General features: G+C 38.9%; 1 protein-coding gene across 1 annotated transcript; it reads right to left on the reverse strand.

Annotated features, from left to right (window-relative positions):
- LOC131783338 (adenosine receptor A1-like) lies at positions 1–1023 on the reverse strand. Its single transcript, XM_059100070.2, has one exon. It carries the CDS (start codon positions 1021–1023, stop codon positions 1–3), a length of 1023 nt encoding a protein of 340 aa, XP_058956053.2.
- Positions 1024–17023: the final 16000 nt, after the last annotated feature.

Raw genomic sequence — 17023 nt, forward strand, 5'->3', positions numbered from 1 at the left:
TTAAGTCCGGGTATTTTGTGGTGGTAATTCATACATTTCCACTGATCTATGTCTTTCAGGTTTGATTTCTCCAACCAATTCTGGCGCAGCACCATAAGCTGGCTGGTTTGCCTCGGATTCTTTTAATCGTAGCATTTCAAAGATAGCACTTCTAAAGCGGCGATCTCTATAGTAATAAATCAATGGATTTGCTAAAGAGTTAAGCTGCATGATTGTCTCTGTCAAACGGAAAACGGAACTTTTCTGAAAAATTGCGCTAAATTTTCCTAAAATCTCTAATGCAACGGGAAGAAGAAACAATAAAATGATGATTCCCGTTATGAAACCAGTTATCTTAGCAATTCTAATTTTCTGCTTTCCCATGGGTAGAGCGCAACTACGGTCGAGCTGGTAAATTTGTAGTTTTCGTATTCGAAGGTAGACCATAAGGTAAAAATAAACTGTTACCATTACGGCAGATCCCCAAAAAACACCCTGAAAGGGTAAATAGAATTTTTCAAACCAGCCAACATCTATTTTGGCTCCCGCTAAAATGTAGGGTGGTGCTACGCACATCGCCGGTAACCAAGCGAGTAACGCAAGTTTCTTCGCAAGACGTTTTGTCGCGATTAATTTATATTTTCTCCATTTCTTGATTGCCATATACCTTTCCCATGCAATCACGGTCAAGTGAGAGAGCACAGAGGTGGATGCAATGTACATGACAGCAAGTCCCATGAGGTCTAATATACAGACTTTGTGAAGAAAAGTTTGGTGAACAATCAGTAAATCAACGACAGAAGTTAACGGCATGGATACAGCACCAATTAGTATGTCTGCAAAGGCCATACTGCACAACAGAATAGTCGACGCTCTTTGCAAATCTCTCCTCCTGCTCACGGCCGCGATTTCTAACACGTTGAGAAGAACGATTACGGGAGAGGCAAGTGTTGTAATACCAAATATAAGCCAGGCAAAAGTAGTGTCCTCCAATTCCCAATAATAGCCTGGATAATACCAGCAATAAAACACTGACGTGGTCATGTTGGCCTGATTGATAGTTTTTGACTCGTTTGCGAGCATATTGTGAGGGAAAACGGGTTACAAGATTAATTTCTGTCGTCCGTAACGTTGTTCCTAGGCAGTGTGCGAGCTATTCTGAACGAATATAGAGCATCCAGACCATCTTCTGTTGGTTGTAGAGGAAATGCCTTTTATCCCTTCATAGCAGGATAGCAGCTGCTTCTTCATGGAAATGCAGTTTCATTGTTTTAGCGGATTTTCGGTATTTTCCTTCAATTCGTATTTTGGCTTTGGCCGCGTTTAGTTTGATGTGATGAATATAGTCGCATTCATGTCGGCATAAATAATGGAAAGATAAGAATACCTGTGTATTAACGAGTTAACGTGTAGAGTATCTTTTGTCTTTTTCTTTCGTTTTGTCTTGGTTTTCTTGGTTCTTTTTTACACTGGTTGTAACATGAATGGTAGCTCACCCAATGTGAGATGAATTTCAAAACTCCTTGAAGGGGAATATTAGATGATCACACTTGAATTGTTATGGACTTTGGTGACCAGTAGTGCCTCTTTTACCATTCTCCTTAATTTGTGCACGCAGGGTTTCCAACAAATCACTCATAAAAAGGCCATGGAATGAAATGAGAGGTGGAGAGGACTAAAACAAAAAGTGTTCAGTTTTCACGCGCGCTGATTGGCGTGAAGGAGGTGATTAGCAAGTATTAATCACCTCGGAGCAGCTGGAGAGACGAAATAGCACGTCAAGAATCTAGTATCTTGCCACATTTGGTGTTTTATAGAAATAAACTAAACATGTTCTTCACACAGAACGCAGTATGTTAGGCTTCAAGTATATTCGGCATTCCAACTAATACTGTGCTGCGTTCTCGGGATATGCCTGTTATTTTCGTTTCAGAATTTTAAATAACCAACTAGTGAAAATTGCTTGTCGCGGCCGCTGATTGGCTAGTTCGGAAGTGAATAGCAAGAACTGGTCACCTTCAAGCAGCCAGAGACAACATTCTGCGTCAAGAGTTGAATTTCCTGCCATTTTTCGGTGTCATGACAGAAAGAAATGAAGTTTTGGTATTGTGTGGTATATACTAAAACAATTATTCACCTCAATGTCGCTGAAAGTGGTGTAAAGACTATTCACCTCCGCTTCGGCGAACAATTGATAATCATTTTGCAATCTACCTAAGAGAGAATTGTTCTCTCGTGCTTACTTGCCTTCATGATTGACTTGACCATTCCGTGACATACAAGCTGACACACAAAATGCATGTATGCCTTTGTACAAGAACGGACTTTTTAAACCCATCATAGTTTTTGTATCAGTCCATTATTTGAGGTAAAAAAAGATTACACAATGGACCATGGAGAGTGGCCACGATCGCTTTTTGTTTTGCTGCTTTTTCTGCACCTCTGGTTGGAGACATTTTAAACGCTCTGTTTCTGGCTTGCGTCATTAGCCGAGTCATAAATTTATAGTTTTGCTTTTTCCCCTTCTAAAGGCAGCAGAACTTTGAAATCTGTGGGTTAAGACTGTTGCATTCAGTATAAATATAGATACATTTTCTTTATTATTGTTTTTCGTGTTTGCTTTTTTCTGCCTCTACGTTTTGCATGATTTTGTAATCAATTTCTTTGTACATAGATTATTTAATGCACTGTAACGCTAATATATATAATACAATAAGAATTTAATTTAACTGAAATGTGCCGTTACGATTTGCTGAAATTCTTCTTAATTACACATATCTTAGCGAATTGGAAAACACGATGTTACTCCAGCAGTAGTATCACCATTTTTGATGATGCCCTTGGATTGCACATTTACGGCTACTTTTGAAGTTATTTTGGTTCAAACTGAATTTTCTGAGAGTCTTAGCAGTTGACATTATTGAGTAATGTATGGTTATTTCTTACTTGTGAAAGCTCGTGTCTCGAGCTTAAACCCTTGTTCCACTATTTTCATTCATGCAAATTTCAATTCATGTTCCCTTTGGTAATTCGAGGAAGAGCAAAACCAAATCAGACTATTTGAACATAATTGGAAGCGGTTACAGTGTTGTGTATATTTGTTTTAATTTACCTGGAATGTAACTAGAGCTAAATACTTTCATTTTAGGGTTGTACGATCTTCAGAGGATTTGCTTGGTCCAAATGACTCTCAACTTCTAACACAGTTCTTTCAGGAGACACAGTTGCAGTCGGTTTACAGATGAAACTTAGTGATAAAGAGTATTTCCTGTATTCTTTGTTACTGAGGAAATAAATCCACGGATTTACAGTGGAATTGAACATAGACAGCACTAATGAAATTTTTACCCCAACATCCGTGACTTGGGTAATGCCAAAGTTTATCAAAACGAAACAGATTTGACTAGGAAACCAGCAGCCTGTTAAGACAGCGGCTGTGATAACACACATGCGCAGCAGCAGTTTTTGCTGGTGGCGCGGATGCTGTGTTATACCAGATACCGACGGGGTATTCTTGATTCGATACATTATATGGATGAACGAAGCCCAAGTTATAAGTGCGGGAAGGACAAACGTTACTGTTACGTTGGTTAAAACGAGTGCTCGTTGTCTCTTCTTCCCCAACTTAACAGTTTCACACGTATTGTTCTCAAACTTAACGCGAAAGATATTGAAAGCGTGCATTAAAACACTTGAAACTATGATACACAAGATATAAAGTAAAAGTCTTTTCCGAGAAAAAAGGACCTTGTATTTGAACGGTTTTATAACCGAACACCATCGTTCTAGGGATAAAAGCAAGACGATTAAAATTGAAACTTTGCCGAAGTAAAACACCAGAAAACTATTTCCGAAAAAGTGGCAGAAGAAATAGCCCGCCGGCCCGGCGAGATGTGGAATGCGGATAATACGAAACAGTGGTGTCGCAAAAATAGTGGCCCCTGCAAGTTAAAGAAAAGCGAACAATAACTATAAAGGACTTTCCCTAGATTTATTATTATACCTCGATACGTGATCAGAAGATGCATTTAATCCACGCTCTAACAAGACAGTCTATTGATTTGTGATAACAAGAAAAGAATAATGTATCAGCCATTAGGGATGCTTAGAGTTTCCCACACGAATGCAGCAGTCATTTATTTTCGCTGAGGGGCTTTGAGGATATAAGTGAGTCTGCATGTAGTTCTCGGTAGCTAATTCCAAAGAGGATGAAATGTTAGGCCTAATTTCTAGCTTTTACTTTATTAATTGTACGTTAATTAATTCATAAGGCTCCATTAACACTTTCGCTCCCAAGATCTCATAATATTCTTTTGTCTACGATACAATTCTTTTGATGTTAGTTTGAATAATTTGGTATGGGATGAACTAAGATCCCCGAATTGATATTTTCTTCATGATCCACACTTGTCTGCTTGCTATTATAATGATATTGTGAGCCAAAAAATTAAGAGCCAAAAAAATCTCTCGTTCACAGAAAATTTGAATGATTTTAGTTAGAGCGCAAAGAGCTGAAATAAAACAACCAGAATTTCAATTTTTGCCATTTGCCGTAGATGTTATTGTTAATATATCTCAAATAAAGTTCATGTAAATGTAATCTGATCACTGAAACAAGTGACGTCGCCTTTTGAAAAGATAACTTCTCAGTTAAATTAGTTCAGCTGATTTGTACCCCTTGTTTTCCCACAGTCTTGTTTTTTTTTACCTTTTGCCACGTTTTTCGGAAGTAAGAATTTCATTCCTGGTTCAAAAGACTGTCACCTTTAAGCACAGAGCAACTTCGAACAAATCATTCTATTTGTACCTGTTAACAAGTCAGCTGTTGCTAAAGTCAGCAGTAGAATGTTGTGAGGTTTTTTCAACAGGAAAGGTTTGTTATACAACAGGAAACAAAATGTAGCGTTGCCTGCGATGGACGCCGCACCAATGACGCCATAAGTTGCTGCAATGGTTTGAGTCGCACCCATGGCTGCCATACGTGTACTTGATGACTCCTGGATGCGCCACAAAAATCTACGAGAAAGACATAAGGAGTGAAAAAGAGTTTGAGCATCTCATAGCCAACGTAAAAAGTTCAGCAAGAATTATAATCTCCCGTGAAGTAACAGCGGGTATTTGCATACCTCGACTTGGCTACTCTGAATAACGCCGTAGACAATATTTTTCTCTGTAAACTGTCCTGTCGAAACGGCTTCGTCCAGTTTTCAAAAATCCACTTCCAACAGCTTGCCCGATGGAAACGCCAACTGTCAAGTTCAGCAATTGTCAATTATATATACACTATCTTAATCAACGCGGAAATTGCTTCGGATATTAGTTGAACCTTTTCGCTGCATTCAAGATGAATAGCTCCTTTGCGATAAACTGAGAAAATTGTCAAATGTATCAATAAAAAAAAAAAACACTCTGAAAACTTTCAAGATAATTTAGTTTGATCAATTAAGTTGATAATGTAGATTGGCCACCATATAGTGTTTCTTAAGCTGAAGTTTTGAGCGTTAGCCCTTCGTTAGAGCGACCATCTTTTGGGTCTAAAATATCGTGTCAACTAATTAACTCACAAATGGAACAACAAAATCAGATTATTACCAGAAAAGAAACATAAAATTAAGTATAAGTTTCAGTTAGTTTGCAAAACATCTGGACGAAAAAGAAGCAAAATAGTACTTTAATAAGTGACAGGACTGTGTTAATATCCTGTATGTAATTAGTTGTTTGATCTGTAAAGTAATCAGTATCCTCGCATTTTCACGAAATTTCCGCAATTTTTATTAACAAGTGTACATACACTTTGTACGCTGAGATAGATGGTGATATTTTAATTTCCTTCAATAAACAAAAGATAATTTCTTCTGGCATATGTCTTTAAGAAACCCTCCAAAGACTATGCAGGATTGAACAACATTGGTTAGGATTCGTAGAAATCTTTTCAAAATCTAAAACTAGTTTCACGACTCTGCACCAAACTTTTGCTACGACCTGAGCGATAGAAAGCCTACAGGCGTAATTTGCGGTGCAATTTACAGGCGTAATTTGGGTGAAAATGTGAGGCAAATGTAGATGGAAAGACACGCGCAAGCAAAGGGGGAAAATGTTAATTGCCTTTCGCATCTAGTATGGTCAGGGCGCGAACGAATTTAAACCGAATGAGATTTATCAAAGTAAACTCAAGAGTTAGCTTCGCATTTCTTTGCTTAAAATATAAATACCTAAGAGAAATAAAGCTTCTATGGAAATACATAGTTACACTGTGAAGGTCTAAATGGGGTGATGGTTCACAGAAAAAAGTTTTACGGCTAACATTTTTTACTCCTAAGGACTTTTTTTTTTGTGCCTTTTTTAGGGCTTACTGTTAACCCCTTTGGGAACCTTTATTACGTACGACCAGTTTTCCCGTTCAATAATTCAAAAGTTTCCGTTTCATGTCGGCGAAAACGAAGTAAAAAATTTCTGTCCACACCAGCCTTTCCGTGGTGTTTTTACTTGTCCACACTAAGACAGCTTAAAGCGATAAAACGAGTGGGACCTGGAATTGAAAATAAAACCAATCTTTTTATGTTCCCTAACTTTCGTCCTAAGTTGGCTTGCACATCGTACAAGGCTATGTTTAACTGAAGACATTGAACAAAGCTCCAAATCAGCAAATAAAATATCAGAAGATTTTCTGCCATCTTGGACAAATGCTCCGTTTAGAACTGGAACCAATTACATCTAGTTATTTTTTGTTGCTGTTTTCAAAACATCTGTTTTCACTTGTGCACGGCACTAAAACAGAGCATTTTAAAAACTATACGTTTGAAAAAAACTATAGATTTGAGACCGTTTTCGAAAGTCTCTATTTTCATCGACGTTTTCGGGCGTTCAAGTATGAATGATCGGCGAAAACACGTCAAAAGTAATACTATGCGTATTCAAACGAAAACATAGCAGTATGATAGGCGCCTTGGAAAGCGGTTTTTGAACATTATCTCAAATTAAATATGAATTTAGTCAGTTTAGACGATCGTCAAACTTATGGCGCAATTCGCAATGAAAGTTTGTTCTTCAGGTGTGCCAGAAAGAAAAACCTTTTTGCAAATGACGCATTATTTTGATATTTCCATAAATATTACAGCAGAGACAAATACAATCATTTTAAAGAGCACTCAGTAGGCCTTTTAGAGCTAAACTACCTCCAAAGAGGAAAAACCATATTAGTGGAATGTACCGAAGAAAAGCCACAGAATCTTGAAACACCGAGTATGCATTGGAAAATAACTCATCTGCGCTATGTTGAGGTAGAGAGCAAGGTTTTTGCATGATTTATGCGGAGATCTGTCCTGAAAGCCGTACAAAGATCCATGGAATCTGAAACTTTTTCAAAACTTGTTCTACGAGAATCTTACAGGATCGCATTCCAATCATCATAGCAGTGGGAGATGGATGGGCAGTATGTAGAGAAGTGTTGCATTGGGCTTTGCAACCTTAAAATCTTCACGTGGCATAAAACCTACCACCATGGAATTGGCTAGATTTCAAAACAAAACAAGGCGATGCAAACAGCATTCATTTAGTGCATTTCAGTCTATATCGCGAACACGTGCTAATTGCAAACAAGGTTTCCAGTTTGCCTACCTCAATAATTGTATCTTCTTCACGTTAACTGTCCAGATTACTTTCAAAACCACTTAGGAACCCTTTCAGGCAGTAGCCTTGCCTTTCTTAAACACCATCTCCAGGAACTATCAAAATCTTGTAAACTCATTTCAACGGTCGCTCGTTTTAATTTGTTTTCTTTGCAAAGGATTTGTCACATGGGGTTACTAAACACAAAAGAAGACAGCTTAAAGTTTATTCTACCATCAAATTACCAGCTGATCATTGACATAACCTGCAAATGCCTTTCCCCATACTAGTAAATTTAAACTGTCTTTTAACGGAACACCTGCTTATGCTGCAAGCTAAGAGGAAGTCAAAAGTGGTGCTGCCTCGTTTGGGTTGTAATGAGATAACTCGAATTGATATAATAATGTAAATAGGCCACCGTAAGGTTGCTGACGTCTCGAGTAATAGCCCTTCGTCAGAGCAAAATGCAAAAGTTGAAGGTACATGTACCTCCCTTAACTTGTTACTTACCCAGTCCTCCGGTGGGCAAACCTGCATCCAGGCTCCCGTGAGTCGAGTAAAGTTAATCATTTAATCGAGCAAGACCTCGAGTTCGTTTGTGAATAAAATTGTTTGTTATGTTTTAATTGTCGTTCGCCCCTTCAATGCCACATATAGTACCTACACTTGTTAATTTCGGTTTCAGGTTTTGATATTTTTTTCGCTGTATTGAAGAGAAACTACATCTTGCGTTCTTGAATGACTACAGTTGTACTTCTCATAAAATTGATTTACATTGCTGGCTTCTTCTGGGAGGGGCTCATTTTCATTTTTATTTCATTATTGAAACAATTTACCTCGTCCAGTAAAGCGTTGAAAACAACTTCAAGTACAGTGCTACCATTAACAGTTGCAATAAAAAAGACGTAACCTCTTCCTATTTATACGATATGTTGTCGAACGCATCGACATTAAATGTGACCACCTAATGGGTTTGAGCCTTTATCCGAACCTTTATTTAAAACTATTTGATGATTTAGCAGTTATTGACAGGAGTAAATGCATTCATACCACATCTATTAGGTATCACACGTATTCGGTCTATTAATGCTTCGGCCACTTGATATCATTGTGTGGTTGATTTTATGATTTGATTCTGCATCGATGAAGAATACGTGAAAGAAGAACCATTGTTTCACGTGAATGCTCTTTCTGAGAAATCAAAAACGATTGTTTAAAAAAAAATTTATATTTCTTAGAAAACTGGAAGTCATCTCAACAATATCTGGCCGGTAGAACTTGAAGCGATTATAAACTTTGTTCGACGTCTCATTTGCTCATATTCGTATGATGACAACGAAATCGTTTAGAAAATATACCGTCTAACCTAATATCAGTTCCGTTTGACAGAGAGTGAGAAGGAAGAAATTTAAAACTTTAAGGTTGACAAATTATTGTTCTATATTTCTCCTGTTTCTTAGAAAAGCGGAAGTGTACACACGAATGATCTCGATTGGCTAGTTTTTATAGTCTCAAAACAAATAGATGTCTCTTAATAGGAATAATGGCCTGTAATTGGGTGCCAAGATGACGTTTGACACAAGGTAAACTGAAACCACGACATAACGGTTGGAGCAGTTGTGGAGTTTCACACTGAAATTCAGAGTGCACCACAAATAGTTCGTATCCGAAATGAGTCAAATGGCAAACGTTCGGCGTGACAGAGAAATTAGCCGTCTTCAAGGATCGCAAGCTCAAAATTGGACAAATTGGGTAAAAGCCATGGTCCCTCCAAATACTAAAGGAAATAATCTTGACGCACGTGGACAACGTCAAGTTTGTTCCATATGCACAAACATAAGATCTGCTTTCCCTGACAAGGCCAGAAACTGTGGAATTTATGAGTGGCGAGCTAAAGGAACGTTAGACGATCAACCCAATTATATTGTTTCCGTTGGAAGCACGTGCAGGGATAAACCAGGAGCACTAAGGCGAAGAATTAACGAATACTGCACGGGTGGATCGCATAAAGCAAAACTCATGAATGACGCTTTGACAAAGGGATATGAGTTATGGGTTCGTGTTAAGACCTCGGAAGGAAGGAATAATGCTGAAGACATGGAGAACAAGCTGTTAGAGAAGTATGACTACGCCTGGAACTTTAGAGAAAACGAAGAGATCCGACATATACTGCCTCGAGGAAAGAAAAGTCGAGTCATGCGTTGTTTATGATGACGATGCCTTTGTTGTTGACTATGATGCGTGACATTATAAGTTAGTGCTAGCTTGTTTCCTTTTTTTACTCAAAAATGTTTACTTTCTGTTGGACAGGCTTCAAGCTGGTTCCTTATTAGATAATCCAACTTTTATATAAGTATGTCAGTAAATATAAGAAGGAGGATGAGTGTACTCTCTGTTTTTGTCCAAAACGTTGTCACATAATCGTCAAATGTAAACAATGCAATATTGAGCTTTATGTAGTGCTTTATGTGGCACCTGAAATTTAACAGTAAATTGTAAAACCTACGAAGGCTATGCATGCATATTAATGTTGCTGTAGTAGGCCTACATAGAAAACCAGATCGTATTTAAAATTCGCTGCTTTCCTTCCGAGCATAAAAAACGGCCAGTTTACGAGTTTTTTATAAATAAAAAATCTATTTTTGAAATAAAGTACAATATGTTCGCAAGAGTGCAGCACAAAATCCATCCCGTAAGTCAAAATTAAGCATTTCAAGTAATTTACATGTGATCTTACGATCACGCAATAGCCGTTTAGGACCTCCATCTTTCAATTGTTATTCATCGACCAAGTTCTGACCGATGATGAGTGCCAGATCATAATATTCCTTCGCCTTTTCCGTATCACCAAGTTCGGCATGAACGTTACCTAGGTTATTGTAAGTAGCCGCAACGTGGACATACCCAGGTCCAAGTTTATCCAGATTAATGGCCAGTGCAAGATCAAAATAATCTTTAACTTGCTCAAGGGAGAGAGATGAACAATACCCAAGTTACTGCATGTAGTTGCAACATCAATATGCTCAGCTTCCTTGTTCAAATGGCCAGTGCACGATCATAATACACTTTCGCTTGCTCTAGATTTCCCTATTGTCGAGATACGTTTCTTAGGCTGCCATAAGTAGCTGCGATATGAATATGATCAGGACCGAGTTGTTTTAGACGAATTCTCAGGGCATGATTGTAAAATATCCTTGCCTGCTTTGGATGACCCAATTCATGATGAACGTCTCCTAAATTATTGTAAGCAGTTGCAACATGAACATGTGCATGCTCACTCATATCGTGTATAACAACCAGTGCACGATCAAAATAGCTTTTCGCTTTCTCTACATCTCTTAGGCCAAGGTGAATGTTATCCAAGTTCCCATAAGTGGCTGCGATATCGACATGTTTGCGTCCTTGTTCTTTCAGTCGAATAGATAATTCACTGTTCTGCTCTGGAAGCTCGTTCACTAAGATATTAATGACTTCATGTGCAGCATAATGTGTGCGAACATAAACACCAATCTCCTCCTCGTCTAACAACAGTAACGAGCACCTTTTAATTCTCAAACTTATCACCTCACGTGTCTCCATTTCTTCACGGTCTTTTGAAGGTCCAGATACACGGGTTGCATTGCGCATAGGGAGAGGAAAGTAAAAACATTACTAGGAATTTTGTCGGATGCCGCCATCGTTTCAACGGCTAACGATATTGCTGTGGTCGTGGACTTTTGGTAGCATGGGTTAGTTTCAGCAAAAATAGCCTCAGTGGTACGCCGTTGGCCTTTGTTAAGTTCCTCGACATAATCGTTCCAGCCAAACTTTGCAGTTTCTTTGTTCTGTTGCACCTGCCTTAGATAGATTGCAACACTTGCGAGGGGATTTTTATTAAAACTGTTTGATGATTCAGTAGTTATTATATGAGTAAATATATTTATATTCATTTACTAGTAGTATCATATGTATTCAGTCTACTAATGCTCCGGCCACTTGATATCATTGTGTTGCTGATTTACGTTTTGTTACTGCATCGATGAAGAATACGTGAAAGAAGAACTATTATTTTCTTTCTGAGATATCAAAAACGATTATAGTAAAAAAAAATTGTATATTTCTTAGAAAACCGGTAGTCATTTCAGCAATATCTAGCCGCTAAACTTTGAAGCGATTATAAACTTCGTTCGATGTCTCGTCTGCTCATAATTGCATGATGACAATCAAATAATTTAGAGAATACACCGTCTGATCGAAAAAGAGACGATTTCTGCTAAGTATTTAAGGGGATGCTGAGGAAGAGATCGTGTTATCGTCTCATATCAGTTCCGTTTGACACAGACTGAGAAAGAAGCAAGCTTTATTTGTGATGTTTGCGCCAATAGGGCAGCACGCTTTTTAATATCGCTTTGTAGTTTAGTCATTATCCACCATCTATTGCCAGTCCTTCAGACCAGCAATAGCAACGGACGAAATTGCTGGTTTTCACGTGACGTCACTAAATTTCAGACTTCAGAACTATTGATCCTCCTGAGATTTTACTTTCATGATGTATTAGAGCTGCTAAAAACTAATATTCAGACAAATTTTCACTCCAAATGGGTTCTTGGTTTAGTGATAGACTACTCTTGAATTTCTAAGCTTTTGCGTGACGTGGCCTTTACATGACGAGCGAGAGAGCTGTTATGTTGGTTTAAAAGGTGACTTATTTAGGGAAATTCAGCTATCTGAACAGTTCTTGTATTAGAATAAAGTATTATTGTTACGTTTATGAGTTCTTAGAGAGATAAATTCACGCTTTTGTAGCAAAACTCAGTGACAGATGTTTCTGCTGGTTTCCGGCCGCCATGTTGGTGCCCATCCAGGTGGGCACCAGCATGGCGGCTCCATACAAATCTCTATAAATTTGGGAAAAACGTTTCTCCTCATATCTTCCGTAAGAAAAATTGCTGTGACCTGAATCTTGGCGAGAGTCTTTACATATCTAGCTTCTTTCTATTTCCAGATTCTAGACTAAATCGATTGAACGGTTTTTATTTTTTATTTTGATCTATTTTGAATGGCGTGACACTGAAAACCAGCAATACTAAGGATCTTTACATTCTGAAAAGCAGTAATGGGGAACATAACATCTTCAATGCACTTCAATCAACACCGAATTTCCCGCCAAATTCCGCACGCGACTCCAGGACGGCCCTAAAGCGTGTCCAGGTGAGTTTAGTCTTCAGATTTTCTGAAGCGGTAACAAAGCACAGTAAGCATGGAATGACCGTTCTGGCTCTACCAAGCTGTCTACTTTGCACAGATCTCACGATACACATGGATATTCAAAGAATCCGGGTCCGGAAAGGACAGGAAACTCTGCTGGAAGCCACACGAGTAATGGCTCGCAGAATCTGCAATCCAATTAAATATTTAAGATCTGAATTGATACACTCGAGGTTAAGACGTGCTATCTTAGACGACATCTTTCGCAAGATAAAGAATATGGATATATTGAGAACCCGAAGAATTCGATCTGTTCACGCTGTTCGTAATTGCCACCCAGTCAGGAAACCGAAATATTACTTTTCCAAAGACGAGTGCTACAGGAGTGAATCTGCATCAGGCGATGTGCGCACTCTGATTGCGTTGCATTATGGTCGTAAAACTAAAAAGCGAGTCATTTACATCCTGTCGCGGTCGAGTAATAAACGTGGAATGTAATGGGGATTCACTCTCTGTTGCCGTTCCTTCGAAAGTTAAAAAGTGTTTTTCCTCCGTAACAAATTTGTTATTAGGAAGCAACTGAAGAGATTCAGAAAGAATCGAAACTGCGGTCTTGCCCAAGAACCTATTCATTTAGCAGCAGTTACACCCAAAGCCGATGGCTGTGTGAATAATATCAAATTCGCGAGCTATTTAACGGGGAATCGACCCTTGACGTACAAACGCATTATAACACAAAGAGACAGCGACCCTCTAATACACGAACTACTTTTCATGTCATACACTCAAAGGCGAAAATACAGGATTCACGAAAGGAGAAGCCTTACACCTCCCAAGACCAAATTCGTCACGCTCAAAGTTTAATAAAAATGTACAGAGTTTCAAATATGCTTAAAGAATCAAGAATACCGAGAATGAGGTTTTGAGAAACGTATCTTTGAAGTTATTTTATGCGGAAGAGACAGTATACCTGAAAACGAAAAAAATAGCGCGTACAAATGAAAATATTACCTTTGGTAACACAATCTCATCCGGCTGTGCCAAACCTCAAGAAGACCAAGAACATACAGATGGAGAAATGAAACCTTAAAACTAACCTTTATTATCACATCGCAAACAAAAGTCATTAAAAGATATCCTAATAACAGCCAAGCTTTCAAGTCAGAAGATTTAAAAGCGCAAGCGAGTGGCAGGAGTCGCACAAGGCAATCAACATCTTTTAACCATCCACTACCTTCTGATTTCCAGTTATCCAGCGTGTCGCCGTGTGCATTGTTGATTGTTATTTATTGGCCAAGTGACTCCTTTCGTTGCTCTAATTCATCATTCCTTCATTCAATGATCAAGATAGTAGATTTACCATACAACACTCGCCATTAGTAAATTTCCTTTTACCTAGGAAAGTAGATTTACAAGACAGTGGAGTATACGATGGTAACGCTTTGTAACGCAACTGGCCTGTTCTTGGCCATAATCGGTCTCAAACACTATCACTTAAAAAGCGAGAAATACACGTACCGTTTGAGAGCGTTTGGGAGCGTTTGAGAGCGTTTGAGAGCGTTTGGTCAGAGCTGTTGAAGAAGGATCAAAGCGGCCATCCAAATCTTTGAAAGGCTCCAAACTACGACGTACATCAAATTTGACCTTCTCGAAAACCGGTCTCCGAGTCAAATTACTTACTGGAAAAACAGTGATTACGTTTGTCCTTGGGGAACCGTAGAATACGCGACAAATACGGACAAAAAATACTGTTACACACTCAGAATAAATCAAATTACATTTACCTATGGTGAAAGGAAAAAACAACGGCCTAACTTTTACGGAATGGTCGGTCAAAATCTGCCGATTTTTGCTGCTTTCACCGCCATATTGAAAATAAGCTACCACAATGCAACGTAGTCGGAGTGCGCACACCGCCTGAATCTGCATAATCTGTGTTCAGTGGAGCGAATTGAGTCAGACAAATGGAGCGTCAAATGCTAGTTACACCGGGCTTGAAATCGTCTACCTAAATATAAGATCGCTCAAAAATAGCGCTCATTTTTCAGAATCTCTGAAACTTAGCTAAACACTACCGTCACAACCCTGGAGTTGTGACGCGGAGGAGTCTGCGCCTACACTCGGAAAGAACTTAAAGCCACTTTACTGAAAGAGCTCCCCTATATGTCCGAGAGAAATTTCCATCAGTTATGGTTGTGCCCAGTACAATAAATTTAAATCGATGGTGATCTGCATCGCGTATCGCTCAGACGACTCTCCCCTCAATTCCTTTGATGAGGTCCTTAAACCCAGCTACATCCAAGCCTTACTGCTCAACAAGCCTATCTTAATTTTAGGCGATTTGAACTGTAACTATCTCAAGAAAACCTACTCTGAATTTAAAGCATTGGAGAAATTTTACACCGAAATGAACTCGATACAGCTCATTTAAAGCCAACTAAGATCACAGAAAACGCTGAATCGTTGCTTGACGTAATCCTAGTTTAGGCCAACACGCTTGTTCGGGGTTTTGGGGTTTTACATTGGCCCATTAGCGACCACTCAATTGTCTTTGTGAAACTCAAAGTTAAGCCGTCAAGACTTCTTCCCTCCAATTTGTAAATGTCCGCAGCCATTAAAACTATAGCCCTAACATCTTTATGGTGGACCTAACCAACAAGGCCGATAACCTTCTACCAATTTTTGGTGCTAGCGACGTGTACACTAAGCTCAATACATGTAATGATACTCTACCGTCCGTTCTAGACATCCATGCTCCCATGAAATCCATTAAGATTCGTAGCAGATCTTTTCGTTTTGTCAACCAGGAAATCAAGGATCTCATGAAATCTAGAGATGGCCTCCTCAAACGATTTCATCAAACACGGGACGCCGTTGACTGGGCTAATTTTAAAGAATCACGCAACTTGGTCAAGAAAACCCTTCATGAAGCTGCGAGAAACCACACTTTCGAAGAAGTGACACTGCATCAGAAAAATCCCAATTCTCACGGGAAGATAATTAATCGCGTTCTCCATTTCAAAATCAAGGAAAGGCAAATTTATTCAAAAGATCTGAAATACGTAGCAAATTAATTCAACCAGTTTTTTGCAGCTGTCGGTAGAAATGCCGTAGAGGCCTCCTTATGCCTTGCTAAGAAGAACAACTTGGCTATCCCCGATGAGATAAGAGTCGACCTCCCTCCCAGCGATGAGCTTTTTAATCTCAGGACCGTGACATGTGAAGAAGTACGCCAAGTTGCAATGTCTCTGCTACTTAACAAAGCGCCTGGTCCTGATAAATTGAGCACACGCTTAATCAAGGACTGCCTACCCGTCATCTTAGGCCCTCTGACTGAGATCATAGATTGCTCCATTCTTACTGGTACATTCCCAAAGAAGTGGAAAGAAGGCGAGGTGATACCTATCCTTAAAGACATAGATCATGAAGAAGCGGCCAATAACCGACCACTATCACTGTTAACAGTCGCGTCTAAGGTTTCAATTTAAACTTTTTAAGGTTGACCCCAAATTATTGTTCTATCTTTCTCCTGTTTCTTAGAAAAGCGGAAGTGCACACGCGAATAATCTCGATTGGCTAGTTTTTATAGCCTCAGAACAAATGGATGTCTCTTGATAGAAATAATGGCCTGTAATTGGGAGCCAAGATTATGTGTGACTCAAGGTAAAAACCCCGACATAACGGTTGGAGCAGTTGTGGAATTTCACACTGAAATTCAGAGTGCGCCACAAGTAGTTCGCAATCCTCAAAATCCGATGAGTCAAATGGCAAACTTTTGGAGGGATAAACAAGGAGCACAAAGGCGAAGAATTAATGAATACTGCACGAATGGATCGCATAAAGAAGATTTCATGAATGAGGCTTTGACAGAAGGATATGAATTATGGGTTCGTGTTAAGACCTCGGAAGGGAAGAAGGATGCTGAAGACATGGAGAACAAGCTGTTAGAGAAGTACGACTTCGCCTGGAACATCCAAAAAAACGGAGAGATCCAACATATACCGCCTTGAGGAAAGAAAAGTTTAGTCATGCGTAGTTTATGATGACGATGCCTTTGTTGTTGACCATGATGCGTAACTTTATAAGTTAGTACTAGCTTGTTTCCTTTTTGCTCAAAAATGTTCAATTTCTGTTGGACAGGGCTCAGGCTGGTTCTACATTGGATAATTCAGCTTATGTATTGGTATGTCAATGAATAGAAGAAGAAATATGGTATATTGTTACCATATTTTATTATATGGGTATGCTC

Source organism: Pocillopora verrucosa, chromosome 10 (assembly GCF_036669915.1).
Source record: "Pocillopora verrucosa isolate sample1 chromosome 10, ASM3666991v2, whole genome shotgun sequence".
Lineage (NCBI taxonomy): Eukaryota > Metazoa > Cnidaria > Anthozoa > Scleractinia > Pocilloporidae > Pocillopora > Pocillopora verrucosa.